The 27,986-nt window shown below is 41.0% G+C and overlaps 2 protein-coding genes across 2 annotated transcripts in view; one reads left to right on the top strand and one right to left on the bottom strand.

Moving 5' to 3' along the window:
* LOC135310846 (probable global transcription activator SNF2L2) overlaps positions 1–27,986 on the top strand; it is a 192,823-nt gene that overhangs the window by 56,698 nt on the left and 108,139 nt on the right. The window contains exons 6-17 of the mRNA XM_064439901.1: positions 6,988–7,114; positions 8,347–8,520; positions 8,755–8,928; positions 13,083–13,253; positions 14,616–14,669; positions 18,312–18,442; positions 18,623–18,683; positions 19,274–19,374; positions 19,692–19,839; positions 21,708–21,871; positions 23,080–23,146; positions 23,706–23,816. Coding sequence (XP_064295971.1) covers positions 6,988–7,114; positions 8,347–8,520; positions 8,755–8,928; positions 13,083–13,253; positions 14,616–14,669; positions 18,312–18,442; positions 18,623–18,683; positions 19,274–19,374; positions 19,692–19,839; positions 21,708–21,871; positions 23,080–23,146; positions 23,706–23,816 — 1,483 coding nt within the window. The remainder of the gene's footprint in view (positions 1–6,987; positions 7,115–8,346; positions 8,521–8,754; positions 8,929–13,082; positions 13,254–14,615; positions 14,670–18,311; positions 18,443–18,622; positions 18,684–19,273; positions 19,375–19,691; positions 19,840–21,707; positions 21,872–23,079; positions 23,147–23,705; positions 23,817–27,986) is intronic.
* The window catches only part of LOC135310847 (zinc finger and BTB domain-containing protein 5-like), a 214,788-nt gene that overhangs the window by 185,751 nt on the left and 1,051 nt on the right, over positions 1–27,986 (bottom strand). The window lies entirely within an intron of this gene.

The raw sequence follows: 27,986 nt of genomic DNA, 5'->3' as shown, positions 1-27,986 counted from the left end.
GCTTTCCATCCCACTTCTTCATGTCCTCTCTGTCGTCACACAGGTAAAACCATAGGGTGGCCCGTCATGTGTATCCTTTCTCTTGAGCAAAGGGACAATTACTCCTAACAGCTGAGATAGTGGTCCGTACTGGTCGGGAGTAGGACATATCTTCTTTGAGTTGCTGAGCCTCTCGGGACAGTTTCTCAACAGCAGAGTCGAGGGAGGAAGAGAGATTTGCTTCATACTCCCGGAGTTTATCAATCACCTCTGCCACCGTTGGTGTCTCGTCATCTTTCCAGGACATCACTGCCAATGAGTTTGCATACGAGGATGGTGTGCTCCATACAAACTTCCGCCACATGGGTCGTGTGCACTCGGCTTCATCTGGATCTTTGGATGACCGTTGATCGTCCAGGTCACCATAAATCACCTCAAGCACAGTTAATTCCCTTAGATACTGGATGCCTTTCTCCATGGTCATCCGTTTTCCTAGGCAAAATACAGTATCTTCTTTGAAGGTGTACCTTTCTCTCACTCTGGACAGGAGTCGCCTCCAGAGGCTGAGGGCTTGTGTTCCTTTTCCAGTTGCTTTATCAATGTCCCCTTCCCTAGAAAGGGATCCCAGTTGTTTGGCTTCCTTCCCCTCTAATTCCAGACTACTGGCCCCATTATCCCAGCATCGGAGCAGCCAGGTGATAACGTGCTCACCTGAATGACGCCCGAAATCTTTCCATATATCCCACAACTCACTCAAGGATAGGGATTGGGTAGTTTCCGTTTCTTGTACACATTCTTCCTCTTCCTCCTCCTCTTCTTGTGATGGCCCTGGTTCCTCATAATCTTTTTCTAAATGAGTGGACCTTCTCTTCCAAGATTTCTTCTTGCGTATAGGGGCGACTGATACTGGCACGGGTTGGTCCTCTGGTTTAGCTGCAACGCTTGTCACCGGGGTTGGAGTAGCTGCAGTGTCTGTCGTGGGGGTTTTAGTGGCCGCAGTGCTTGTCGCTTTCCTTGTCTTTGTCCTTTTAGATCCAGAGACCTTCTCTGTCCCTTGGGGGTACTGAATAGTGTTAAATAGGGCTCGATAGGCATGAGCCAGGCCCCAGCATGTTGCAGTGATTTGTATCTTTTTGGAATTGCCAGGGTGACAACATACTTCCTCCACATGTTCTACTAATTTTTCAGGATTCTGCACTTGTTCAGGGGTGAAGTCCCACAGCACTGGGGGTACCCACTGTCCTAGGCATTTGCCCATACTATCCCACATACCCTGCCACGCATAATTATCGAGTGTTGGGACAGATCTCTGGATTATATTCTTAACTTGCTTATTAACCTTAGACAGAACTGACACCGTCTGCCAAAGCAATATCAACAGATGTATCTTAACTACCCAAGGATGTTCAAGATACTGAAAAGTTGTTGTAATGAAGGAGGAGACATTATAGAAGATGGTAGCTAAGGTAATAATTCTGTATTTCCTCCATAAAAAACCTCTCAGAGGAGGAGGTATAATTATTAATTGAGGTGGTAGCTGAAGCACAGTAACAGCTTCCATGCAAGACCTAAATAACTGCTAACGGTCAAGGCCAGTGTTTTAATAACAAATCTCCTAGGCAAAACAACTCTAATCACTGCAGAGCACAGCAAACTACAAAAACCAACAGCAGTTTTTAACATGTACTTTACAATCAGCATGGTAGAGACTGGACAAACTAATATTAAGAACAGATGAATCAATGCTGTGACTAGCAACTTTTATTATCTCAAACCCTTCGTGCCCCATGTTGGGCACCAAAATGGACTGTCGTGGTTCAGCCTCAGCTGGCAACTAAACACCACGCAGCCGCTCACTCACTCCCCCCCACCCCTGTGGGATGGGGAAGAGAATTGGACGAGCAAACGAACTTGTGGGTTGAGATAAGCACAGTTTAATAATTACAATAAAATAATAATTATAATAATGATTATGATAATAATGACAATAATGTTAATATAATAAAATGGAAAAGGAAGAAAAAAAAAAAACAAAACCACAGAAACACAAACGATACAGCCGCTCACCACCCGCTGACTGACGCTGCCCAGTCCCCGAGCCATGACTGCTCCCTCCCTCCCCCCGACCAGCTCCTCCCAGTTAACATACTGGGCATGACGTTACATGATATGGAATATCCCTTTGGTCAGTTTGAATCTGCTCTCTTAGTTGTGCCCCCTCCTCTCACGGCTTCTTGTGCACCTGGCAGAGCATGGGAAGCTAGACATGTCCTTGACTAGTATAAGCACTACCCAGCAACAGCCCAAAACATCTGTGTGTTATCTCAACATTTATTTTTGCTGCTAAGTTCAAAGCACAGCACTATGCCAGCTAGAGTGAAGAAAATTAACTCTATCCCAGCTAAAACCATGACAGAAGTCTAGGAAAAAATCTCATTTATTAAAAACAAAATTAACTTATGCTGTTGGTGCATGCCCTCCTGCAGGTAATCAGTAGACCCCATTGATGGTATAGGATGTGGGACACTAGGCGGTCCAGGACTCAGCCGCATCATGCTGTGTACTGAGCCAGGAGGCAGCCCTGGTCCTGGGCTAGGTCCTAGAATTGGTCCAGGGGAAGGACCAGGATTAGGCATTATGCCAGGGTCCACTGGCATAGACATCTATTTTCTGTCTCCTTTTCAATTAACAGAATAGCTCTAATGAAAAGAAAAAAAATAAATAAAACAGAATTTCCATGTGTCATTAGGGTCAGTGGAATATAGCCATGAAAAAAAACCCACTATAATGGAGACTATTTGGATGGTGAGAAACAAAGACAAAAAAAAATAAAACAGTACCTTTCCCCATCCCTCCTTTTCCCAGGCCCAACTTCACTCCCAACTTACCTACCCCTCCCCCGTCAGCAGCACGGGGGGGGGGGGGGGATGGGGGGTTACAGTCAGTAGTAAGAGTTCCTCTCTGCCTGTCCTGACTCTTCACGCTTTTCCCCTGCTCCAGCATGGGTCCTCTTTATGGGATGCAATTCCTTCAGGAAAATCTGTTCCAGCGTGAGCTCTCCACAGGATACAATTCCTTCAGGGACTAGACAACTACTCCAGTGTAGGGTCCTCCATGGGCTGCAGTGTAGATATCTGCTCCACCATGGTGACACAGGACATGGAAAAGGCCCAGGTACTGAATGCCTTCTATGCCTCAGTCTGTGTGGGGTTGAGCTGCTGGCTAAACCACGACAGGAGCGTAGAGGCAAAGCCATCTGGACTGCTTCATTGTGGCAAGATATTGCTGCCCGGGTAGAGAACCTGGATGCGAAAGTACGTCGTGTATGCTCACATCCCCAAGGGTTGGGCCACTGAAGAACATCGGAACAACCAGCAGGTGGATCAGGCTGCCAAGATTAAAGTGGCTGAGGTGGATCTGGACTGGCAACATAAGGGTGAACTATTTCTAGCTCGGTGGGCCCATGACACCTCAGGCCATCAAGGGAGAGATGCAACATACAGGTGGGCTCGTGATCGAGGGGTGGACTTGACCATGGATGCTGTTGCATGGGGTATCCATGAATGAAACGTGCACTGCAATCAAGCAAGCGAAGCGGGTAAAGCCTCTCTGGTATGGGGGACAATGGTTGAAGTATAAATATGGAGAGGCCTGGCAAATTGACTGTATCACACTCCCACAAACCCATCAAGGCGAGCGCCATGTGCTTACAGTGGTAGAAACGACGACTGGCTGGCTGGAAACATATCCCGTGCCCCATGCTGCCACTGCCCGACACACTATCCTGGGCCTTCAAAAAGAAGTCCTGTGGCGACATGGCACCCCAGAAAGAACTGAGTCGGACAATGGGACTCATTTCCGAAGTAGCCTCATAGACACCTGGGCCAAAGAACACGACATTAAGTGGGTGTATCACATCCCCTATCGTGCACCAGCCTCTGGGAAAATTGAACGGTACAATGGACTATTAAAATCTACGCTAAGAGCAATGAGGGGTGGAACATTCAAGCACTGGGATACACTTTTAGCAAAAGCCACGTGGTTAGTCAACACGAGGGGATCTGCCAGTTGAGCTGACCCTGCCCAATCAGAACCCTTACATACTGCGGAAGGGGATAGAGTCCCTCTAGTGCACGTTAAAAATATCCTGGGGAAGACAGTCTGGATTAGTCCTGCCTCATGCAAAGGCAAACCCATTCATGGGATTGCTTTTTCTCAAGGACCTGGGTGCACTTGGTGGGTGATGCGGGAGCATGGAGGAGTCTGGTGTGTACCTCAAGGGGATTTGAATTTGGGCGAAAACAGCCAATGAACTGAATGGCATAATACAAACTGCTATATAATATTGTGTGTCATCTCTGTGTTATATCAGTGATATCATAGTACAAGCCTCCCAATCATTGGAAGATGAACTTTGATGAACGAAGCTAAGTGCATCAGTGATTGAACAAAAAGTCACTAATATGCAGCAACCCAGCACCACACACACCATCTCTCCTGACCTGAAAGACTGATACGACAGATGGAGCCCAGAGTCATGGACTGGGTGAACTCAATGGACAGTATTATGGACGTTTTACAGCGAAAGTCCATAAACTAAGGGAATGATGCCTGTGTATTATGTTAAAGGATGGGAAGGGGAGGGGTAGTGGTTGGTGACGTTGTATTGGATGGTATGGGACCTGGGCATGGTGTAAACGGTATGGAGTAAGGGGTGGAGAATTTGCTGGTTTTGGCTGAAAAAGAGTTAATTCTCTTTACTGTATTGCCTGTAGTAGTCAGGGACCTTTCCAGGTTCCCATGCTCTGCCATGTGGTCAAGAGGCCGGGAGGGGTGGGGCCACAGCCGTGACATCTGACCCCAATGGCCAATGGGATGTTCATTCTATACCATGTGATGCCATGACCAGTCTGTTAACCAGGGCAGTTGGCACAGGATGGGGCAGTTGCAGTTTGGTGACTGGTGGTGTTGGGTGTGTGGGTAATGAGTGGCTGCATCAGGTGCGGTTTGTTTTTGTTGTTCCTTCCCTTTCCCCCCAAGCCCCCAGGTTTTTTGGCTCTCTCATTGTTTTCCTTTCCATTATTGCTGTTGTTGTGTTATTGTTTTTGTTTTGATTATTGAAGTGTTCTTATCTCATCCCAAGAGCTTTACCCTTCTGTTTCTCTCCCCCATCCCGCTGGTGGGGGAGTGAGCAACCGGCTGCGTGGGGCTGAGTTGCTGGCTAAACCACAACAAATATTAAATTGAAGAGGAGAGAGCATGTTGTATGAGGAAACCTAGAATGCTGGAGGAAAGCTCAGGAAAAAAAGTAATGATATATTAAACAATTTTTCTTTGTTAGTACCTAGGAAGGCTCAGAATGTGTTGTTCTCGAGTTTTGAGTAGGAGTACTGTTATGGAACAACACTAGTCTGCAGCTTTAGAAAATAATTCTGTTTTCCTTTTCAGATTACACATTGCTCAGTATGCATGTAGTTACTGTGAAATATTAATAGTTTGTTCTTTTAGCAAGTTATTTATCAGGTTTCATAAACTATATGGTTATGCTAATGATTGATTTCATAGAATCATCGAATGGTTTAGGTTGGATGGGACCTTTGGAGGTCATCTAGTCCAACCCCCCCTGCAGTGAGCAGGGACAGCTTCCACTAGATCAGGTTGCTCAGAGCCCTGTCCAGTCTGACCTTGAATGTTTCTAGGGATGGGGCATAGGAGGTAAGTAACTAACTGTGAACTTCTCTGTAGAAATGAGTAGGTTCAGTCATTTAGTCCTTATAAACAAACTACCCGCAGAAGAGTCTGTGTATGCATGTGTAGACATGAACGTGTGTTCAGAAACAAACTTGCTCTGTGATCTGCCTTCCAGCTGTACATCTAGAACACTGAGTGTATGAGACTGCCTGTGGCACTGTGCTGTTGCTGTAGTGTGGTGTGGGGAAAGGGCAGGGGACATACAAGGAAAGAATTATTTTAATGTGCAGAGAAGCAACACTAGAAGATGTTTTCTTTCTGCCTGCAGGCTAGTGTTGAAATCTTCATTACAGGATAATGTGTAAATATGCACCAGACACCTCTTCCTCATGTGATCTGATGTTTTATACATTAGAGTGAAAAATGGAGATATGATGTAGAGATATGTTTCCATTCCTGTCCTTTGGGGGATTTTAACTGGGTGCGTGTGTGGTTTTTCTAAAAAATATATAGGAAATAGAAGGAGTGTGAGGAAGAGCTCTTATTTCTGATTCATTTGAATTTAAATGCAACTTTTGGACCACCTAAAATGTTGTGGTCTGTCATTTTGCTGCCTTGGCCAAATTTAGAGTTTGCAAATAAATATTTACTTCTAAATAAAAAAGCTTATAAATTTTTATATAAATGTTAGCTCTGAGCTTGATTTTTAATGTTAAAAATAAAACTGAGTAAGTTTTTTCTGGCTTGTGCATTATTGTCAGTCTCTCTTGGATTTGTAAATGAACCAAGAATTCCATGAAGAGTGAGTGAAATAGAATCCAGTTTGTAGTCCAGTAGCTATGTAAGTGCTACCATTTTATTGAAAAATGTGACAACTTTACATTGTCACAATAAAACAAGCAAGTAGGATTATTAATATTACGAATGTCATGTAAGAAAATTCCATTTCTGTATGGTAACTATTCTGACAACACCAGGTGTTAAAAGTATAAAATAGTACCCACCAAACAGACCTGCAGACAGAATGCTAGGAAGCATGAGTAAAATAAAATTTCCACGTTGCTATGTACACATATACTTTCTGTCCGAATTAAAAGAGGGGAAGAGGGGCAGAGGAGAGTTTTCATTATTTTGTCAATTTTTCTGCAAATGGAATTAAACCTTATTCTTCTCCATCTATACAAACACCTGTTAGTTCAGAAACAGGTAGTAAAAGCCAACTAAGTATCTGAGGTAAATTGCCAAATTTTACTATATACCATTGATAACTACTGACAGATTTTTCCCACTATCTTTTTCAATCCTATATTTATTTAGGCTTCAGGCTCGAATTGCTCACAGAATCCAAGAACTGGAGAACTTGCCTGGCTCTTTGCCTCCTGATCTGCGAACCAAAGCTACAGTGGAGTTGAAGGCACTTAGGTTACTGAATTTCCAGCGCCAGGTAATGCCTTTTGCTGCAGGGAAGTTCTTGTAGTGCTCACAGTCAAATGTGATGTTGTATCATGTGTCAAGGGATCTTTACAGCAGCACTGACCTTGAACAGCAGATTTTGTACAAGAACACACTTGACTGATAAAAAGAATCTCACAAAAATATTTAACTTAGTATTTACTTTGTTTTATTACTGAATATGTACATGTGTTCTTTCCCACCTGCTTCATCCTCTAGTATAAGTTGTAATCCTAGAATTGTGGTAGTTGGTAATGAAAATAATGGCAGTGGCACAGAGACACAAGAGGAGGACAGGCTGCAAGCCCATTTTCAACACAAATAATAATAGATGTAATTTTAATGACACTGTACTTGGCATGGGTCTTTTATTGCTGAGAGTTGAATGCTTTTATTGTTGTCTGTAGCATTTCATTGTAATCTGTTTTCACAGTCTGTGTGTCACAGTGGGAATTTTGAAAATTAAGCTTAACAATAGCATGTCTAAGATACAAGTTAGGTCTTCAATATATGTAACAGCATCTGAATTTCAGAAAGGGAGTCACAATGCCAGACCATTCTGGGCCCCTTGTCATTGGCTTGTCTGGTTGGCCTGGAAGGAGCAGAGATGCAATTTGTCAGGCCAAGCAAAAATAGCTCCTGGAAGAAGTCTTTGGCAGTATTTGTACCATGTTATCTACATCTTCCTTCTCACTGCCCTTGCAATTCCTTTATAGTGAGGCTTTGCCAGAGTTTAGTTGAGAAGTGGCAGGCTTTCCCTGCTTGCATTGCTGGGACTGTAGCTATATTATTCCAAGCCTTCCCAATTTCCTACTCCCTATTCTGTTTCCCATGCAACTGACAATGACAGTAGTTGTCACCATGTTCAGCACCAATTCTAGAAAAGCATGTAATATCTGTTCTTTCATGCTTTACTTGGGTGGTGTAACATCTTCACTGGTGCCTTAGATACAAGAAGGACAGTCATTTTCAGTAGGTAGGAAGGAAAAAAATGTTGTGCCTATGTTGTTTGACTCTTTCTGTCATCCTACAGAGACTGAAGATTTATTTAGGGAGACAGACCTTTCTACTACAACTGAGTTGCAGAACTGTAATGGAAAGGGGAAGGGAAGCTGGGAGATCTCCTGCACCACTAAAATTTTACTTTACTGTATTACTAATTAAAGTTCTTATGTGTGTGAAAAATGTTTTTCTTTTGAACTGTTTCTTTTTTCTCACTGGTAGCTAAGACAAGAGGTAGTAGCCTGCATGCGTCGTGACACAACGCTAGAGACAGCCCTAAACTCCAAAGCCTACAAGAGGAGCAAGCGCCAGACTCTGAGGGAGGCCCGTATGACAGAAAAGCTTGAGAAACAGCAGAAGATAGAACAAGAGAGGAAACGTAGACAGAAACACCAGGTATTTTAACTCTTAATTGTTCTCCCAGACATGGAAATGCCATTCAGTTGATTGTTGCATCTTGTTACAATCTGCCAGTCATCGTCAATTTATATTTTATTCACCTCTGGAGACTGAGGCACAAGAAAACAATTTTATGCAATAAGCATAAAGCACTAAAATTACAACTCTTGTATTCCTGATCTCAAATCTTGTGCTATCAAATCTCTGAATTAAATAGTTTTCTTTATCTAGGAATATCTGAACAGCATATTGCAGCATGCTAAAGATTTTAAAGAATACCACCGGTCAGTGTCTGGGAAAATACAGAAAATTTCTAAAGCTGTGGCAACTTGGCATGCCAACACTGAACGTGAGCAGAAAAAGGAAACTGAGAGAATTGAGAAAGAAAGAATGAGAAGACTAATGGTAAGGAATGTGGGGGAAGGGGTATGACAACTTTGGCTAAAATTACATGCAGTCTGATGTACACCCTCAGGTGCTTATGTATGCTCTTTTCAGAATAAAATCTCTTTAATTCAAGAAGTTTAAAAAGTATAAACCTAAAACTACTGCAGAAGAGTCCCTTGTATTTTTTATGATGGTAGTGAACTTGATAGTGTTCACTTTGAGCTATAGCTACTTTTTAATTAAGATTTCTGATAATATATAATTGTTTTTCTATAAGCTTAAAAACTTGTCATTCATGCATATCACAGTCACTTTTGTATAACATCGCTTAATGTCTTTGTCAACATTTTTACAACATTGCAGAGACAAAGTTATTTCTTATATAAGTACTTTGTATTCCTTCTAGCTAGTATAGTTTTGAAGACTACTTATGATTAACTTTTTATGGTATTACTCAAACTTTGTATTTGCACACATACATATCCAATAGTAGTAAATATACGCAGTTTTTTCCTGGGAACTAATGGCAGTCACCTATAGTTCCTCTTGCTGCTGTTATTTCTTATTCTCTTCCTTCTTTGCACCTGAACAATACCAGTTGCACCTTTTCTTAAAAACCGGATATAATGGTTTTGTATATAACCATGTCTCTTCAGAATGCTGTGGAATTGATCAGTGGACTGCTTACATTTCAAGAGTTAAAATATCTGTCTTAAAAACTACTCTGTCTGTAACCAGAGTGATGAAGTTAACCAAACATGGATGCTGCTATACCATCCAACTGAACATTAAGTCTGGGGACAATCAGTGTATTCTTTGATCTGTATTTTAGTCATTAGTTAATCAATAATGCAATAGATAATGTGTTTCTGTCAGAACCCCTCTCCTTTCAGACTCAAAGCCTAATTTTTAGATCCCAAACCCTCACTCCTAGTGCTTAGGATCCAAACCTCTGTTTTAAGGATTTAATTAAAGCCTCACTTTCAGGTAATAATGGTTCAGGGTATAAATGGTTGGGAGTTACTAATACAATCTAGTGTAGCTCAACTAAAGCTGGGACCTGGAGCTGAAATTTAGCCAGGATAAGGAGGTAGCCGAAACAAGAACAGCCTGCATGATGACTAAACCTTGTTGCTTTAGGGAGTCAAAGAGGCCTCAAGATTCAAAGTACCTAAACAAAGTCACAATGACATTTGGCTTTTGAAAAACAGACATACAGAGCCTTAAAGATAAGGAACTGCAGAGCAGACACTAAAACAAGAACAGACCATCCCTCAAGGGCAGTACATGCGTAATCTCAGAACTGAGTTTGCGTGAACACAAGGGTTAACTAGCGGACACAGGGAGGAAGAGTATGTCCTTCATCTAGAGGTCCCTGACGACCACCCGGAGACACCAATAGGCATGTGCAAATGACATCTGCATATAATGAATATGAATATCTTTAATCAGAAAGTTAATGAATATGTATATGAAGCATGTACTTAACTGGCACAATGAGATCTGACTGTATGTGGTATGCACGTTAGGAGGAGCGATCCCCCGTGCATCTGGCGCCGTGAATACAGAATGCCTGCCTTTTAACATTACATTGGCGTTACAAGGTTTATTCCCGATTTCGGTGACATGTCTACATTTTAAATTCTATGTACAAGTGAGTTAGCAACCAGAGTTAGATTAATTTTCTTCTGAAAAGCTTCTACCAGACACTGGGTAACTCTAATACTGTTTTTTGAATTGTTGAAACCTACAAGACAGTAGGTGACTGGGAAAATATAGATTCTCAGTCAGCAATTGAATGACAGTGTAACAACAATGTAGAAGTTAATGGGAATTGGCACGTTTTCATTGAAACACAGTGCTAATAAAAGCCCAAATATTTAAGTTGATGTGAAATAAAAATCCTTGTCCAAAATCAGTGCCCACCAAGCATAAGGACTGAACAGTTTGGTTTTAAATTGCCAACGAGGATTAAAAGTGCATATGAAATGTAACTGAAGGGGCTTGCAGAAGAGAACAAATGTTTAGGCCCTATGGCTTTTCTCAAGATTACATACCAATCTACATTATAGAGCTTCTTTGTACTATGAATAGTTAGAGACAATTGCTAACAGTTTATCTGTGGCATATTAAAAGGCATGGACTCCAACTGTGGTGAATCAAAGACAACTTTATTAAAGCTAAGCAAGCTTTTATAGCCTCTAGCTGGCTGACTCAACAGCCTGTAGTCGAGCTTCAGTACCTTTCCATTGTTATACAGAAATAGCTTACACATGATAAGTAACTTTTTTATCTACAAGATCAGGGTTTAATTGCTAACAGACACCTAGGTACAAAACCACAACATTCTATGCATTCCTTCTTGTGTTTTACTGCTTTATCTCTTCCTCCCATGGCTTTCTTCCAACAAGCATAATTGTGTCTTTTTCCCAGGGTCCTTCTTCATTTGCTGAAGTAGCTAAACTTGCTCCAGAGATATCCACATCTATCTGTTCAAGCTGTTACAATGTTAATTATCAGATAAAAATATGATGACTTTACAGAAGTCTCATTGTTTTAAAAATATTATTTAGATTCTGAAGTGAATGAGCTTATGTCACTCTGAAATATATATGATATATGGTAAAGAAGTCCACAGCTAATAAATACAAGATGGGTTTGTATGTCCAGAAATGTCAGAAAACACTAATAGCCAGTGCTTCCTCCTAAAACCTCCTACCCAAAGCCTGTGACTCAGATCAGAGACACAGCACTCAGTAAGCATCTTCAACTTGGGTTTTGCAGTTAGAATCACTTGCCCTGTTCCCTTCTAAAAGCTTAATTAAATTTTCATGGAAAAGCAAACCAAAATTACACTAATTGTGCATGTTATGTTACTGGAGTTATTTCCCCTGTTTAAATTTAGTCCAACTGATTTGTTCTTACAGTTTTTACAGTTCTTTAGTTCAGTGTAGCCAGAAGTTAATCTTCTATAGACTAGAAATTTCTAAAGACTTCATCTCCTCTCAGACACTTGGGCTAGCCTAGGAAAATAGGCTATGTTTAAAAGTATGATAGCATACTTTTTAACCAAAGCATCTTAGATAAGTGTTAAATTCCTTACACAGATTGTCCTTAGATAACTAGGATTAGCAATGGTGATTGTGTCCCAGGGAAGTTCCTTAACATTTACATGTTTCATGCAAGAGCATTCATGATATGCTTCAAAAGATCTCACCAGGAAAAAGATGTATAGAGGAATAGATGTATAGAGGAAATACCTTGGCTAAGTTATAATGTTACTATATTTAATTATAATAGTCATAGAAGCTTGCTTTTTGAGCATTGTGGTTCTGTGTCTTGAATGCTGAAAATGAATTTTACCTTGCAAGTTCTTGCCAGGTTACTGCAGTTCTGGTATATCTCCAGAAAGGCAGGAGTTTGTTCATATCTCACAACTGTGCTATTTTTATTGAAAGTAATGGTCTTCAAAATATTTTTTTGGTTTTGTTTTGTTTTATAAGGCCCTGTATACCACTTCAATTATTAATTTATTCACTGAGTTACCTTGGCCAAGATCTGCAGTGGGCTGTGATGCTTGTCTTATATTTCCTGGTATGCATAAAGATGTCATTATATCTTTCTGGCATACACAAGTAGTATTTCCTGCTATGACCTAACAACATACTTATGCAGTGCTGTATGGATATGGGAGTTGCTGAACTGACTCAGATGTGGCTGGTCTGGTCTGATTACCTGTTTCTAACAGTGGCCAGCATCAGATTCTCCACAGGAAGATGAAACAACACTAGAATAGATGGATGATGCATAATCTGCCCTAAGGAAAACTTCTTGGTTATGCCTGACAGATAATTACTTATACTAGGTAAAGGACCAAATAAGAGGCATCTGGGTCCCATTATCTTTCTATGAGAGTGGGGGATAACTGTACTTCGTGCTTTTGAAAAATCTTCTCAGTAGGAGTCTTATCAATTCCCTCATTTTCCCAGCACTGTGACTTGTTTGATGTGCTGTTGTATAATTTTTTTCTGTTCTCAGTCCTGTTGTAGAATGCCCCCCTCCCCCCTCAAGAGTAGGAGATATTTAAGGTAGCACATCATCACTGAGACTACAATTGTAGGTTGTTCTTAGGAACATTTCTCTCATGGATGATGTTTGCCCTGTACTGCTAGGCTGAGGATGAAGAAGGCTACCGTAAGTTGATTGACCAAAAGAAAGATAGACGCCTAGCCTACTTATTGCAGCAGACAGACGAGTATGTGGCTAATCTGACCAATCTGGTATGGGAGCACAAACAGGCACAAGCAGCCAAAGAGAAGAAAAAGAAGAGGAGAAGAAAGAAGGCAAGTAACTAAAATTAACATTTTTATCCCACTTCCCCCTCAAACAGCATTTTAACATTGGTAAATACAGTGATCTCCAGTTGTCTTACAGAGATCGGAGTGTCTGAAAGCTGCATTGCCAAATTCTTAACATTGAATGAATTCATATTTCTCTGAAGTCTGTTGCAGTAAATGCTGCATTTTTGCCATGCTAACATTATTCCAAAGATGGAAAGAAGATGGGATTAGAAACCAGTGGGTTGTAAAACTTTGAAATACTGATAAACGTCCTATAAGCAAAAATGAGCCAACATGTAAATTAGGAATAAGTTATGAGAGTCCAAACTAGAGTGTATCAGAAAAGGCTAGTATATTAAATTTTAACATATAGAACTGCTTATTTAGACCTCTAGATTCTAAACTCAGTTCCATATTTGGTTTGTAGGGCCATTAGAAATAGCCAGAGAAAGAGAACTTTAATAGGTGTATTTCGTATAAATAGGTATTCTGCAAGTAGTATTGATCATTGTCTACATTGTAACCATTTAATTTAAGCCTTTTGAAAATCCACTTTGTATGTTATTATTTTTATCCATGTCAGAGCGACTAGTTGGTAACTGAGCAAATTTATGAAAAAAAACCCACCAAACCCTGATAATTAAGTAATAATTTGTCTTTTTTGTGACCCCTAAAATAATTTCCTCTCCCAGAGGATGGGTAAGATAGCCTTAATACCCCGTTTCCATTTCTAGTTTTCATGATGTGAATGATCTTACTATCAGCTATAAGAAAAAGAGTCTCAGAAGTTTTATGTGCTTGTATATAAAGGCTGCTGTAGCTGATATTCCTGACAATTTAACTTTGTATATTTTGGACACCAAAAATATATACCACTTAAAATCTTAATATATGTGTTGCTTAAAAGCAATGCTCTACACGTGGTAATAAATGTCAATATAAAATAAATGGACAATTTTGAAATGACTGACCAAAATATTCCTTATTCCCCTCTATCCATCTCCAAGAAAGCTGTACATTTTGTTAAGAATATATTTTTAACACAGAAAATGGCCTGTGCCTCCAAAGTAAAGATGTAGCTTCTCCTGGACCAGAAATCCAGTAGGCTAGCCATGTACCAGGCACAGATTTACCAAGGCAACTAAGAGGGTTGTAGATTTCCCGTTCATACTGCTAAGTGCTGTGAGTGCAGTAGTACCTGTATATATATCCCCCCTACATCCATCAGTATCTTTATTTGTATTCTTCCCAGCCTATGAAAATGCAAAGTGAAAAACTGTTCATGCTCTAGAATGCTTTCATCATATAAAATGTGTTTTATGCTCATAGCTTGACAATAATAGTTTTGCCTCTTATTTGTTGTAGAAGGCAGAAGAAAATGCAGAAGGAATGGGATCTGGTCTTGGTCCTGATGGAGAGGTATGAATTTTTCAAGCCTTTTTATTCTTTGGGGCTGTTTTGTTTAATTTTCCCAGAGCTTGTTATAACATAGTGGTGGTAAAAGATTAAAGTGTATGCCAGACATTTGTCCTCTTAGTTCAGTTAGTACTCTGTAGGGCTTTTGCATGTGACTGAGAGCCATGTATACATTCAGAGAGAGGGCAAAAATGAAATTGATTTGGGGAAACTAGTTCAAAAGGTACCTACACATTTGGAACCTCTAAGGTTGAGGGTAGCAAGTGTGCATGCTAAGGTCCCCATGAGACACACATAGAGATCACAATATTCATCAATTCAGTCTTATTGGAAAGAAAAGAAAATATAGTAACATGAATGTACAAGCATACACATTTTAGAATAGAATAAAATGAAACAGAATAGTTTACAGAATGACAGAATCAGAGAATAGTAGGGGTTGGAAGAGACGTCTGGAGATAATCTTGTCCAACCCCCCAGCTTGAGCAGGTTTAGTTCAGTTGGAAGGGGCCTACAATGATCATCCAGTCCAACTGCCTGACTACTTCAGGGCTGACCAAAAATTAAAGCGTCTTATTAAGAGCATTGTCCAAATGCCTCTTAAACACTGACAGGCATGGGGCATTGACCACCTCTCTAGGAAGCCTCTTCCAGTGTTTGACCACCCTCTCGGTAAAGAAATGTTTCCTAATGTCCAGTCTGAACCTCCCCTGCACAGTGCAGTTTTGAACCATCCCCACACATCCTGTCACTCTATCCCTCTTCACCAGGGAGAAGAAATCAGCACCTCCTTCTCCACTTCCCCTCCTCAGGAAGCTGTAGAGAGCAATGAGGTCGCCCCTCAGCCTCCTTCTCTCCAAACTAGGCAAGCCCAAAGTCTTTAGCCACTCCTCATAGGACGGCCCTTTCACCAGCTTTGTTGCCTTCCTCTGGGCACATTCAAGGACCGTAACATCCTTCTTAAATTTTGGGGCCCAGAACTGCACACAATACTCAAGGTGAGGCTGCACCAACGCTGAGTACAGCGGGACAATCACCTCTTTTGACTGGCTGGTTATGCTGTGTTTAATGCACCCCAGGATGCGGTTTGCTCTCTTGGCTACCAGGACACGCTGCTGACTCATGTTGAGCCTACTGTCAACCAGCACCCCCAGATCCCTTTCTGCAGGGCTGCTCTCCAGCCACTCCTCTCCTAGTCTATACTTGAGTCCAGCATTACTCCATCCCAGGTGCAGAATCCTGCATTTGTTCTTGCTAAATTTCATGGCATTAATCATTGCCCAATGCTCCAATTTATCCAGATCCCTCTGTAAGGCCTCTTTGTCTCTCAAGAGAGTCAACAGCACCTCCCAGCTTAGTACTGTCAGCAAACTTGCTAAGGGTGCATTCAACGCCTGCATCCAGATCATTGGTAAAAATACTGATTGGAACCAGCCCTAGAATTAAGCCCTGAGGAACACTGCTGGTGACTGGTTGCCTGCCAGATGTAGCCCCATTCACTACAACCCCTTCAGCCAGTTCTTCACCCAGCGCCCTGTGTACCTGCTCATCTCACAGTTGGGCAACTTGCCCAGAAGGATGCTGTGAGGGACAGCATCAAAAGCCTTACTAAAATCCAGAAAGACTACCTCCACCGCCTTCCCTTCATCCACTAGGCAGGTGACCTTATCATAAAAGGATATCAAATTGGTTAAAGAGGCCTTTCCCTTTGTGAGCCCATGTTGGCCGTGCCTGATGATTGCACTGTCCTTTAAATGCCTTTCAGTAGTACCCAGTATGATCTTCTCCATAATTTTTCCAGGTACTGAGGTTAGACTTAACAGGTCTGTAGTTTCCTGGGTCTTCCGTCACACCCTTCTTATAAATTGGAGTAATGTTGGCTAGCTTCCAGTCATCGGGGACCTCCCCAAACACCCAAGACCTTTGGTAGATGATCAAGAGGGGTCCTGCTGTAACGTTTGCTAGCTCCTTCAGTGCTTTGCTTTGTTTTGTAAAAGTAGTTTCTACTATGAACAAAGAATCATATCTTCAGTTTGTCCTTTGTTAATCTAGGAACTCTCAATTTCATCAGATAGAGGCTATATCCCCAGAAATTCCTCTGGCAAAAGGCCCCCTCCCCCCCGCCCCGAATCTGGAATGTTATCCAATTGCAATTTAAAGCAACTTACAGCAAGGATGACTGACTAAAGACAGAAGTCTGAGATCGTCAGGAAAAGAGAAAGAATGACTCAGAGAGTGTGTGAGAAGCAGAGCTTCACTTTCTCATATGAGTAAAGGGAGCAGAATTATACCTCTCCTTAAGTTTTGTGGAGTGTGGAGTCAAGGTCTCTGGTTTTGGGTTTGGACTTGCTTTCTTTCCTTTCTTCTGTTCTTCTGCTTCTCTCTCTCTCTCTGTTGCTATGTACAGACCCCATATTTATATGAAAAACTTATATTAGTTCTTATGGAGTCTTGTTAGATTTAGATGTGTTAACAAAAAGGAGCTCTTAAAAACCCTGTTTGGAATTGTACAGTCAGAGAATAAAAGATCGCTGTTAATCCTGGTCTGAGTCATGGGAGCGGTATATGGCTTCTCCTCCTGGGAAGAAAAGAGAGGTTGCAGAGAGGCATTACCTTGGAAATACCACCCAGAGCAGCATCATCAAGAGCTACCAGCTCTTCCTAGCTCTATCTATGTACTGGTATTTGTCCAAAGAAGGACACTGTACTGTCATGTGTGGAAGGAGAATTGCATGATCATGCATTCTCATCTCATGCCCATCATAGGCATCACTATCCCTGAGCTGGCACAGGAGGGGTTCCAATTGATTCAGAAGCCTTTGATATTGACTTCCAGTCAAGCTCATTTACTCCTCTTCATTGCTCACAGCTCCTGCCTGACAAACCTTACTGTTTAATCCTTGCAGCTTCAGATCTGACCTTCTCCTTCAGCCAGCATGACTGTGGGTCAGTGGATTGCCTGGGTACAAGCTAGGTGCTCTGTGTTTCAGTACACAGGAGCAAAGGAATTTGGAGAAGCCATATACCATTGCCATAGCTTTTTTTATAACCAGGAGAAATTATTAAAAAGATATTTAGCCAAAATAGTTTGTAAAGCAGAAAATCTGTGGCTTGAGCAGGCCAAAGAAGTATTAGAGACATAATTATTTTTTGTTTTTCTTCTGTTAGAGCACCAGAGTAAGTGAAAGGGAGTCAGGACAGTGAATCTTTAACTAGGGCTTCTTTACCTTAAAAGTTAATTAAAAACTTATAGCTCTATTTCTTTATCCACAAAGAAAGAAAAAGGATGAAAGTTTTTTTTCCTCCTTACAGATCTCCATCAGTATAAGCAGCAAGAGTGAAAGGACTGTAAGCATAACATACTTTTTCTCTTCTTTCAGAGAGGTCAAGTTACTTCTGTTCCACACTGCTCTCATTCATTTACTTGGAATATTGTGATGCATGTGTGGATATTAAATGTAGAGATATGATACACACAGAAATATTGTGACTTAGTGTTGACTTGGTAGCAGTGTGGGAAGCTGAGGCTTCAGTAAAACATTAACTTATTCAGTCATAACTCTGCAGTTGCTGTTAGCTCTCTTCATTAACTGTGGCAAACATAGGAAGACCAGTTATCTTATAAAATTTCATCTGAATTTTTAGCCCATAGATGAGAGCAGTCAGATGAGTGACCTTCCAGTCAAAGTGACTCACACTGAAACAGGCAAAGTTCTTCTTGGACCAGAAGCACCAAAAGCAAGTCAGCTCGATGCTTGGTTGGAAATGAACCCTGGGTAAGTAGCTAGCAAACTATTGAGGGTGTGTCAACTGTATTGTTATTTTTGATGAAACTGTCTTTTTTATCTACTCCATTTGCCTTTTAATTTATTACTTGCAAGTTAGGAAATGCATTGAATCTATTCCATTCCTCCCTTTGTATTTCTAATTCGTATTCTTTTGTCTTCTCTGTACAGCTATGAAGTTGCTCCCAGGTCAGACAGTGAAGATGAAAGTGGCTCTGAATATGAGGAGGAGGTAGGTATGCTTTTCTTCAAATTTCATTTAGTAGTGCAGTAGAGCGAAACCCACATTATTTTCCTGTATGTTCCTTTTTTCATAGGCTTGGAGAAAAGCAATAGCAAGTGTCTAACTGTTTTAAACATAATACAAACAACAAAATACATCCTTTTTGCAGTGATGCTCATTGCATAGCATGTCTTTTATATGTGCTGTAAATGCCTACCTGATAATCTGAACGAGGGAAAAAGAGAACTTGTCATACTCATATCATCAAAGTAAAAATAATGAAATAATCATGTCAGAACAGGCAAGCAGGTTCATATTTTAAAATACACCTCTGTAAAGGTTGTATGGTGGATTTGTGCTGAATGAAGCTAACATCTTTTATCTTCTAGATGCCTCTTGTATCCATTATGTAATGCTTTTCTGTAGACAGCAATGCTTTCCTAGTCTTAACATTGAAATATTGCCTATTGAGAGGATGAGAAAAGACAGTATAAAGCATTGCCCAATGAAAACTGTTAACATGTGAGTGTTAGCCAAAGTTATGACTGAGTAGCATTGGAGAGTGCAACATTTTCCTGTCCTTTTCCCATCTTCTCTAGGATGATGAAGAAGAATCAAATAGGTTAGAAGCAGATGAGAAGATACTTCTGGATCCTAACAGTGAGGAAGTTTCTGAGAAAGATGCTAAACAAATCATTGAGTGAGCTTTGTATTCTGCCTTTTTCTTTTTCCCTCCCCCCCCCCCCCCCGGTGATTTCTTATCAGGGCTCTCAAAATTAGCTTGCTCTAGATTACCATGAGTGTCTGGTTGTAGTGCCTGTGACATGCATCTGCAGAAGAAGGGATATGACTGCTTGGTAGTACTTTTGTACTACTTAAAAAGTATTCTTCTAAGGGTGAACTTCCCACAGTTGAGGATTTCTACCATCTCTTTACCACTTGTATAAATAAGTGAACTGTATTGAAAAAAAATATATGTATTTGTGGGAATTTACCTTTATTCTGTCTGCTTTCCAGGACAGCCAAACAAGATGTGGATGATGAATACAGTATGCAATATAGTGCTAGAGGGTCTCAGTCATACTACACTGTTGCTCATGCAATCATAGAGAGGGTAGAGAAGCAGTCTTCTCTTCTTATTAATGGTACACTAAAACATTATCAGGTAAGAAATATAGTTGGAGTTAGCATAAGGAGTTCCAAACCCTTTTATTTAAAATAATACCCTGCTCTACAGTTACATAATAATGGCCAGGCTCCTATATTATATACTTTTCATTGAGTAAAGCATGTTAAAATGTTTAAGACTTGCCTTATCCTAGGTATTTCATTACAGTACTTAAAATGATAAACTGTTTGAAAATGTGTGCGGAAACACAAGATATCTATAAGTTAGAAATTTATGATCATATGGAGAAAGGGAATGTAGTCTTCTATGCCAGATCAAATTTCATACATACTGCTTGAATAATAACATCAACTTTCTATATATACCTGTAAACATCTCTTTTCATTACAGACTGATAGTGTGTTGGTTTTGCTCTCCTTCCCATCAACCCAGTATTTGGATTTTTGCTCATTATTTTAATTTATTTTTTTTTAATAATCTTTTTCTTTTAATATTTAAAAATTTAACAGTTTGAGCTTTTAGCATCTCAGCGTGGATCTCTAGTGATTAAATGGATAAAATTGTTCTATACAATAATTGTTTTATATACAGATTGTTACTGTTACAGATAAGGTGACCACCTTTCCAGAGGGCTTTACATCAGGTGTGTTGAGGCCTGGTTTTGGTTCTTGTCCTATCACTGTCCCTTTGACTCTCATACCCTTCAATTTCCTCTAGATCTTATCTGTTTTTTCCTGCCCTGCTTTCCTTCTCTTTTTTTCACATGTTCTTCATTCCTGATTTTAGTTCAGCTGCCTCTTCCTTCTGCACATCACTACATGTCAGTGAAGGGGTAATTGATAACACAGGAAAGAGTTTCTCTATTATCAGTTCTGCATCCACTTGTAAGTGGAAGACAATTGCAGAAAAAAGTTCTGCTTGACTATTGTTGCTCTGAGTTCAGTAAAGACAGCCTTCAGAGAATTTAGTACCTAAATATAAATCAATCAGCATATGTGTGAAGCTGATAGATTGGCTGTATTATTTTGTATAAATTTTCATGGATACAACGGATTTTGCCATACAATGTTTTCCCCATACGTCTTAGCTGAACTTTCTCAGACCTGTTAATTTACCCCATGCATGAGACTCATCAAACATCTAGATCATGAAATTGGGAATGTGTCTAATTACACTTGTATGGGATGTGATATGTACATGCATAGAAGGCTGTGTGACAAGAAAGTATTCACTATGCTAGGATGTGGCAGAGTGAGTGTACCTTCTAGCTAGCCCAGCTAGGTAGATACTGCTTACCACGCTGTTGTGGCTTCTTCCCAGCTCTGGGATTCTACATGTCAGGCATAGCTGGTCAGTGGACCTCTTCTGACACAGAGTTGTGGACAGCAAACACTAAAAGGGTGTGTACTACAAGAGTTTCAAATTGCTAGTGATACAGTCAGGGGTGTGAAGTGGAACCAAATGTGAGTCTTATGGCTACTGCATGAGGCTTGATGGGTTTAGTTTTGAGAAATTTTTTGTTGAGGCAGAAACCTGACATGAAATTTTACTGCAAAGGTTTTAAATTTGATGGTGTCTAAATTAACGAATAGAATCTTTTAGTGTTAAGAAACCTGAAGTATGGGCAGCAGTGTTAGCCTGCCTACAGTGCAAAAAAAACTTCAGTATGTATAAAATATGGCTTTGTAGCATGGGCCATACTGGCCCTAAATAGCAGTGATGACTTTCATATAAATGTAAGTCTCATCACCTTTTCCACAGACACATTGGGAACTGCACGCACATAGTACTGTAGAAGGAAAAACAGCATCTAAGTAGTAAGAGAAGTAAGAACCTCGCTTCTGTAATATTAGTATTACCTACCTCTGTGGATTTCAAATAATTGAAATTATTATTATTTTCAGCTCCAGGGCCTGGAATGGATGGTTTCCCTCTATAATAACAATTTGAATGGAATTTTAGCTGATGAAATGGGACTAGGAAAAACCATACAGACTATTGCACTCATCACTTATCTGATGGAACACAAAAGACTCAATGGCCCCTATCTCATCATTGTTCCCCTTTCGTAAGTAAAGAAACTCATTCTGCTATTATTCTCTGTATTGTAGTTTGTTTTTTTACATCATCTACTATTTTTTCACACAATGACAAGATAAGGCACATCTTGGAATTGCACTGAGTGTGTACTCTGCATTTAGCCTGTGATTATTTCTTCCTAACTGATTCTCTACCATTGGAAATGTGACTGGATAGCTGATAAAAGCACTTTGTTTCATTAATTTTGCTGTTCACTCTGCTGTCATGCTATATAGTATGTCCTATTTCACTGTTACTTACTCCTCGCATTAGCCATGAGAGAGGAATGATACTTCTTTTTATATTACATGCCTGTAGTTTTCTCCATTCTAGGAACTTTTTAAAGTTTTCTAGAGAGAGAAGCAGAAACTTGAGTGACTTTAGTTATTTTAAAACTTACTTCCTTCTCTTCTTCCCCTATAAGATGCACATTAGACCAGGTTGGTACTGCCTTGGCATGTCCAATGACTTCACAAACAAAAAGGTTATCTTCTGTTCCCATATCATACTGGCAAACACACTTTTACCCATTTTAAAGACTATTTATTGTGATCATAAAGCTGAAACCACAAAGTGCAAAACTGCATCTGCCTAGTGCCAATAGTAGTATAACATTACAGCTGAATACAGATGTATTTCACTGTAGACTTCATATGTCTATATCTGAAAAGTTGCAGGCTCAATTTGAGAGGCAATCAGCTTACAATGGTACATAAGTCTTTCTGTGTAGGTATATCTTCCTCTTAATATGTGTCAAAATACAAAGGTATACTTCAAATACTTTGCTGAATTGGTCTGAAAGGGACCCCGAATATAAGGGGAAGAGACATTTTCCCCACTTTATTTCTATTTCCTTCCCTCTCAAATAAAGATACATATATCCTGATGCAATATATTATATGCTTCTTTTTAAATATACTGTTTATTATAGGGGGTGTAAGAAGTATGTTGAAAATCCAGCATTCAGTGAGAAACAGATGGCATAATTATGAAGTTGAACTTTTTTAACAAGTAATTAAATACATTATTTTTACTTCTATTTAGATATAACAATATATAATTATAATATTATATTATAATACATTATTGCTATAGTATTATATATTATAATTATTACGACATAATTATTAATTATACAATATTATGTATTATAATAATATACTTATTATTTTTACTTGTAATTTTTATTGTATTTAGAACTTTATCCAACTGGACATATGAGTTTGACAAATGGGCTCCTTCTGTGGTGAAAATATCTTACAAGGTTTGATTTATTTTTTTATATGAACATCGAGCTGAAAGAATAAAATATGTGTTTTCCTCAGCCCCTACGTTAATCTGTAAACTGTGTTTGTTTGTAAAGTTTTGTCATGTACATTATGTACTAAGGAGTGATAGTTAATCATCCCAAGATTACTATAATTAACTCTAATTACTTTTGGTTAGTGAAATGCAGAATAAAATTGTTAAATACCATATTGCAAGGATTTGCCGAGAGCAATATAAATGATAAATACTGCACATTTTGTATACAGCTGAATATTTTGTTGTTTGGCTACTGCAGTTCCTAGAAAGTCAAGCAATTAGTAAGGAGACTAGACTGCCAGCTGCATGCTTCCATTCCCATGTAAACAGAGCTAGAGCTTTACAGTCCAGCATCTGGTTAGGGAAACCACTCTTGGAGGAGTATGGAATATATCAGTATATTTGGTATGATTTTGCAGGATTACAAGGTCATATATTGGTTCTTTGTCTGCTAATTCAAGCCTGTACTGCATAGAAATATAGTTATATCTGTTTTCTTCATCCTTTGTCTCTTTTAGGGGACACCTGCCATGCGTCGCTCACTTGTTCCTCAGCTTCGAAGTGGAAAATTTAATGTTCTTTTAACTACTTATGAGTACATAATAAAGGACAAACATATTCTTGCTAAGGTAAGGAGTGTCTGTCATCTCTTAACAGCTAACACTTAAAGACATGGTCTTATTTGGTGCCTAGCACAAAACACCTGTTTTTGATTTATAGTCCTGGATTGTTGTTTTGTCTTGCTAAAAATTAACCATTTCATCTACCTTTTCAGTCCTCTGTTGACAATTGGTTCTCTGCCTCCTGAAAACAGCAGGATTTTCCTGAATATAATTCAGAGAATAATATTATTGCTCTGGAATTTTTTTCAATACTGTAGACTTACTTGTCTTTAGAAAAGTGTGATTTTTCTTTTCACTACCTGATAGCATTTATCCTAATCTGTCATCCTGACTACTTTTCTAGTTCTGTTTCTGAGCTGAAACTTGCTGTTATTACAACCTCTCCAGCTGTGTGGTGTGTTTTTCCCAAGTGACCCCCTATATAATGGATTTTATATCCAGATGTTTTATTACATAAGACTATTTTTTAAAGCTCACAAACTGATTTGTGGATATTGGTGCCTCAGATGTAATGAATTGTTTTGAAAACTGTATGGTAGTATAAGAATATTTTATAAAATACACACAAACCTGACCAGGTAGATACGTTTTGCCATATTGTGAAACCTTGTGATCCTATTGTCTTCCTTTTATCCTATTATATATTTATGTCTCATTTGTCCTCTCTGGAACATAGACAGTACATGACCTTATCATAATTCTGAATGGTTGAAAAGAGTTTTACTCTGCACAAGTTTTCTATCCCTCTAGTTTTTGCCCACCATTACTAAAAGATAAGAGCAGGGAACAGCAGTGTGGCACCAATCTTTTCTGTGCAATGGGGCTATGTAGCATCTGATGACAGCACTTGAAGACTACAAACTGAGACATTAATCATCATGTGATCAGTACATCATAGTCTTGTTATGTTGCTGTGTACCCCATCACATGACTCAAATGTTGCAGATAACTACAAACAGAGGTGTCCTCTGGTTTATGACTTGGCATAGGGATTTAGGGATCTGAGGGCGCTGGTTGACATTAGGCTCAGTAGGAGTCAGCAGCGTGCCCTGGCAGGCAAACCGCATCCTGGGGTGCACTAAACACAGCATAACCAGCCAGTCAAAAGAGGTGATTGTCCCGCTGTACTCAGCGTTGGTGCAGCCTCACCTTGAGTATTGTGTGCAGTTCTGGGCCCCAAAATTTAAGAAGGATGTTACGGTCCTTGAATGTGCCCAGAGGAAGGCAACAAAGCTGGTGAAAGGGCCGTCCTATGAGGAGTGGCTAAAGACTTTGGGCTTGCCTAGTTTGGAGAGAAGGAGGCTGAGGGGTGACCTCATTGCTCTCTACAGCTTCCTGAGGAGGGGAAGTGGAGAAGGAGGTGCTGATTTCTTCTCCCTGGTGAAGAGGGATAGAGTGACAGGATGTGTGGGGATGGTTCAAAACTGCACTGTGCAGGGGAGGTTCAGACTGGACATTAGTAAACATTTCTTTACCGAGAGGGTGGTCAAACACTGGAAGAGGCTTCCTAGAGAGGTGGTCAATGCCCCATGCCTGTCAGTGTTTAAGAGGCATTTGGACAATGCTCTTAATAAGACGCTTTAATTTTTGGTCAGCCCTGAAGTGGTCAGGCAGTTGGACTGGATGATCATTGTAGGCCCCTTTCAACTGAAATAGTCTCTTTTCTATTCTATTCTTGGCATGTGACCTGACTTACATGAAGCCTCTGATCACATGATCTAGGATTTGGGTATATGCCCACCACCTGTTGTGGCAGGTGGTTATTTTTGGTTATGTGACACATGCTTGGCTACTGGTTATCTGGCCCACTTCTTTCTGATCACTGAGGGCCTCAGCAAGCATATGAAGCAGCAAGAGGCACTGAAAGCTTCACATCTGTAACAAAGTAGGTTATGAGGCAGTATTTGCTTTTTAAAAAGCAAAAGCAACCAAAAAAAACCTTAAACAGGTGACATGAAATCTCTGAAAGGACAAAACTAAAGAACTACCTGAATCACTGATGTGCTTATGTTCAAGCACATCAAGCTTCAAGCTGAGGTTGAAGTCACCGAGGCAAAGGGTTCTGGAGCAGAGGGTCATGACGGAGGATCCTTCCCAAAGCAGCAAAATCGTGGCAAAACTGCAGCAAAAAGTGCAAAGGCAAAAGTAAAAGCACAGGGAGAGCAAGGGTAGCCCTGCCCACGCCCCCCCAGCAGGAAGGAGCGAGCTCGTGAGGTGAGGCAAATCTGACTCAGCGTGGGCGGGGACAAGAGCAAAGGAGGCAAAATCCCTGCACCTACAAAAGCAGCCCCCAGGGAGCAAAAGTGATTCGGGTGTGGTGGTCCCTTTCCTAGCTCTAATGGCTCTAAAAAGTAACTCAGCTAGTGGTCATCACATCCCCAGGAGAGGCCCTAGCTATGGTCTCCAGTTGCCTCAGAACCACTGCCAGACGGAACGTAGTGACTCAGATGGAGCCCCCACATGAACATGCAGCTGTCCAGGTCTCTGGCTGCAGGGAGTGCCTGAGCCTGGCACTTGTATTGGAGGGCAGCAGAAACAACAGCTGTTTGTGGTGTGACCAGGTGGATTATCTACTCTGCCTGGTGGCAGAGCTGAAGGAGGAAGTGGAAAGGTTAAGGAGCATCAGGGAGTGTGAGAGGGAGATAGATTGTTGGAGCTGCACCCTATCATCCCTGGGGCCAAGGCAGCAGATTGAGGCTCCACAAGAAGCTCTACAAGAAGCAGAGAATCTCCTCTTGCCACCTAGCAGGAGAGAACCTAAGAGATGGCAGGGAATGGAAACAGGTCCATGCTTGGGGCGGCAGGCAAATCCCCTCCTGGCCTCCCTCGCCTTTCCAGCTGCCCTTACACAACAGATACGCGGCTCTGGAACTTGAGGGCCAGGAAAATGAGGATCTAGGTGAAGGTCCATCCGGGGGGTTGCCTAGGGAGAGTTGGTCAGCCCCATGCATTATGACCACCTCTGTTAAGAAGAAAAGGAGGGTAATTGTTGTAGGCGATTCCCTTCTGAGGGGGGCAGAGGGTCCAATATGCTGACCAGACCCATCCCACAGGGAAATCTGCTGCCCCCCGGGGCTTGGATCAGAGATGTTACTAGGAAACTCCCTGGTCTGGTACGGCCCTCTGATTACTACCCACTATTGGTTATGCAGATGGGCAGTGATGAGGTTGCCAAGAGAAGCCCAAGAGCAATCAAAAGGGACTTCAGGGCACTGGGGCGATTGGTTGAAGGATCGGGAGCGCAGGTAGAGTTTTTCTCAATCCTGTCAGTGGCAGGGAAGAATAATACTGAAAGGAACAGGAAAACTCATTTGATTAACACATGGCTCAGAGGTTGGTGCCATCAGTGGAATTTTGGGTCTTTTTGATCATGGGGAGGTTTACATGGCACTGGGCCTGCTGGCATCAGATGTAGTTCACCTGTCTCAAAGCAGGAAAAGGATTCTTGCACATGAGTTGGCAGGGCTTATTGAGAGGGATTTAAACTAAGTTTGAAGGGGGAAGGGGACGTAGCCAGGCCCAAGAGAGAGGAGCCTAGGTGTAGCATGCCAGGGTTGGGGGTGAAACCAGTAGCCCAGCTCAAGTGCTATGACTTAGTCACCATCACAGAGATGTGGTGGGATGACTCAGAACTGGAGTGCAGCAATGAATGGCTATAAGTTCTTCAGAAGGGATAGAGAAGGAAGGAGAGGCGGTGGGGTGGCCCTATATGTTAGGGAGTGCGTCAACTGCATAGAGCTTAGCGAGTGTGATGATGAGGTCGAGTGCTTATGGGTAAGGATGAGGGGGAAGGCCAACAAGGCAGATATCCTGCTGGGAGTCTGTTATAGACCACCCAACCAGGATGAAGAGGTAGATGAAGCGTTCTGCAAGCAGCTGGTGGAAGTATCACAATCGGTTGCCCTTGTTCTCGTGGGGGACTTCAATTTACCAGACATCTGCTGGAAATACAACACAGCAGAGAAGAAACATTCTAGGAGGTTCCTGGAGTGTGTGGAAGATAACTTCCTGACACAGCTGGTAAGTGAACCCACCAGGGGAGGTGCCTCGCTTGACTTCCTGTTCACAAACAGAGAAGGACTGGTGGGAGATGTGGCAGTCAGAGGCCGTCTTGGGCTTAGCGACCATGATATGACTGAGTTCTCAATTCTTGGTGAAGTAAGAAGGGGGGTCGGC

Source organism: Phalacrocorax carbo, assembly GCF_963921805.1.
Source record: "Phalacrocorax carbo chromosome W unlocalized genomic scaffold, bPhaCar2.1 SUPER_W_unloc_2, whole genome shotgun sequence".
NCBI classification, from domain to species: domain Eukaryota; kingdom Metazoa; phylum Chordata; class Aves; order Suliformes; family Phalacrocoracidae; genus Phalacrocorax; species Phalacrocorax carbo.
The sequence above is the reverse complement of the archived record's forward strand: the minus strand, read 5'-3'. Positions and strand labels throughout refer to the sequence as shown.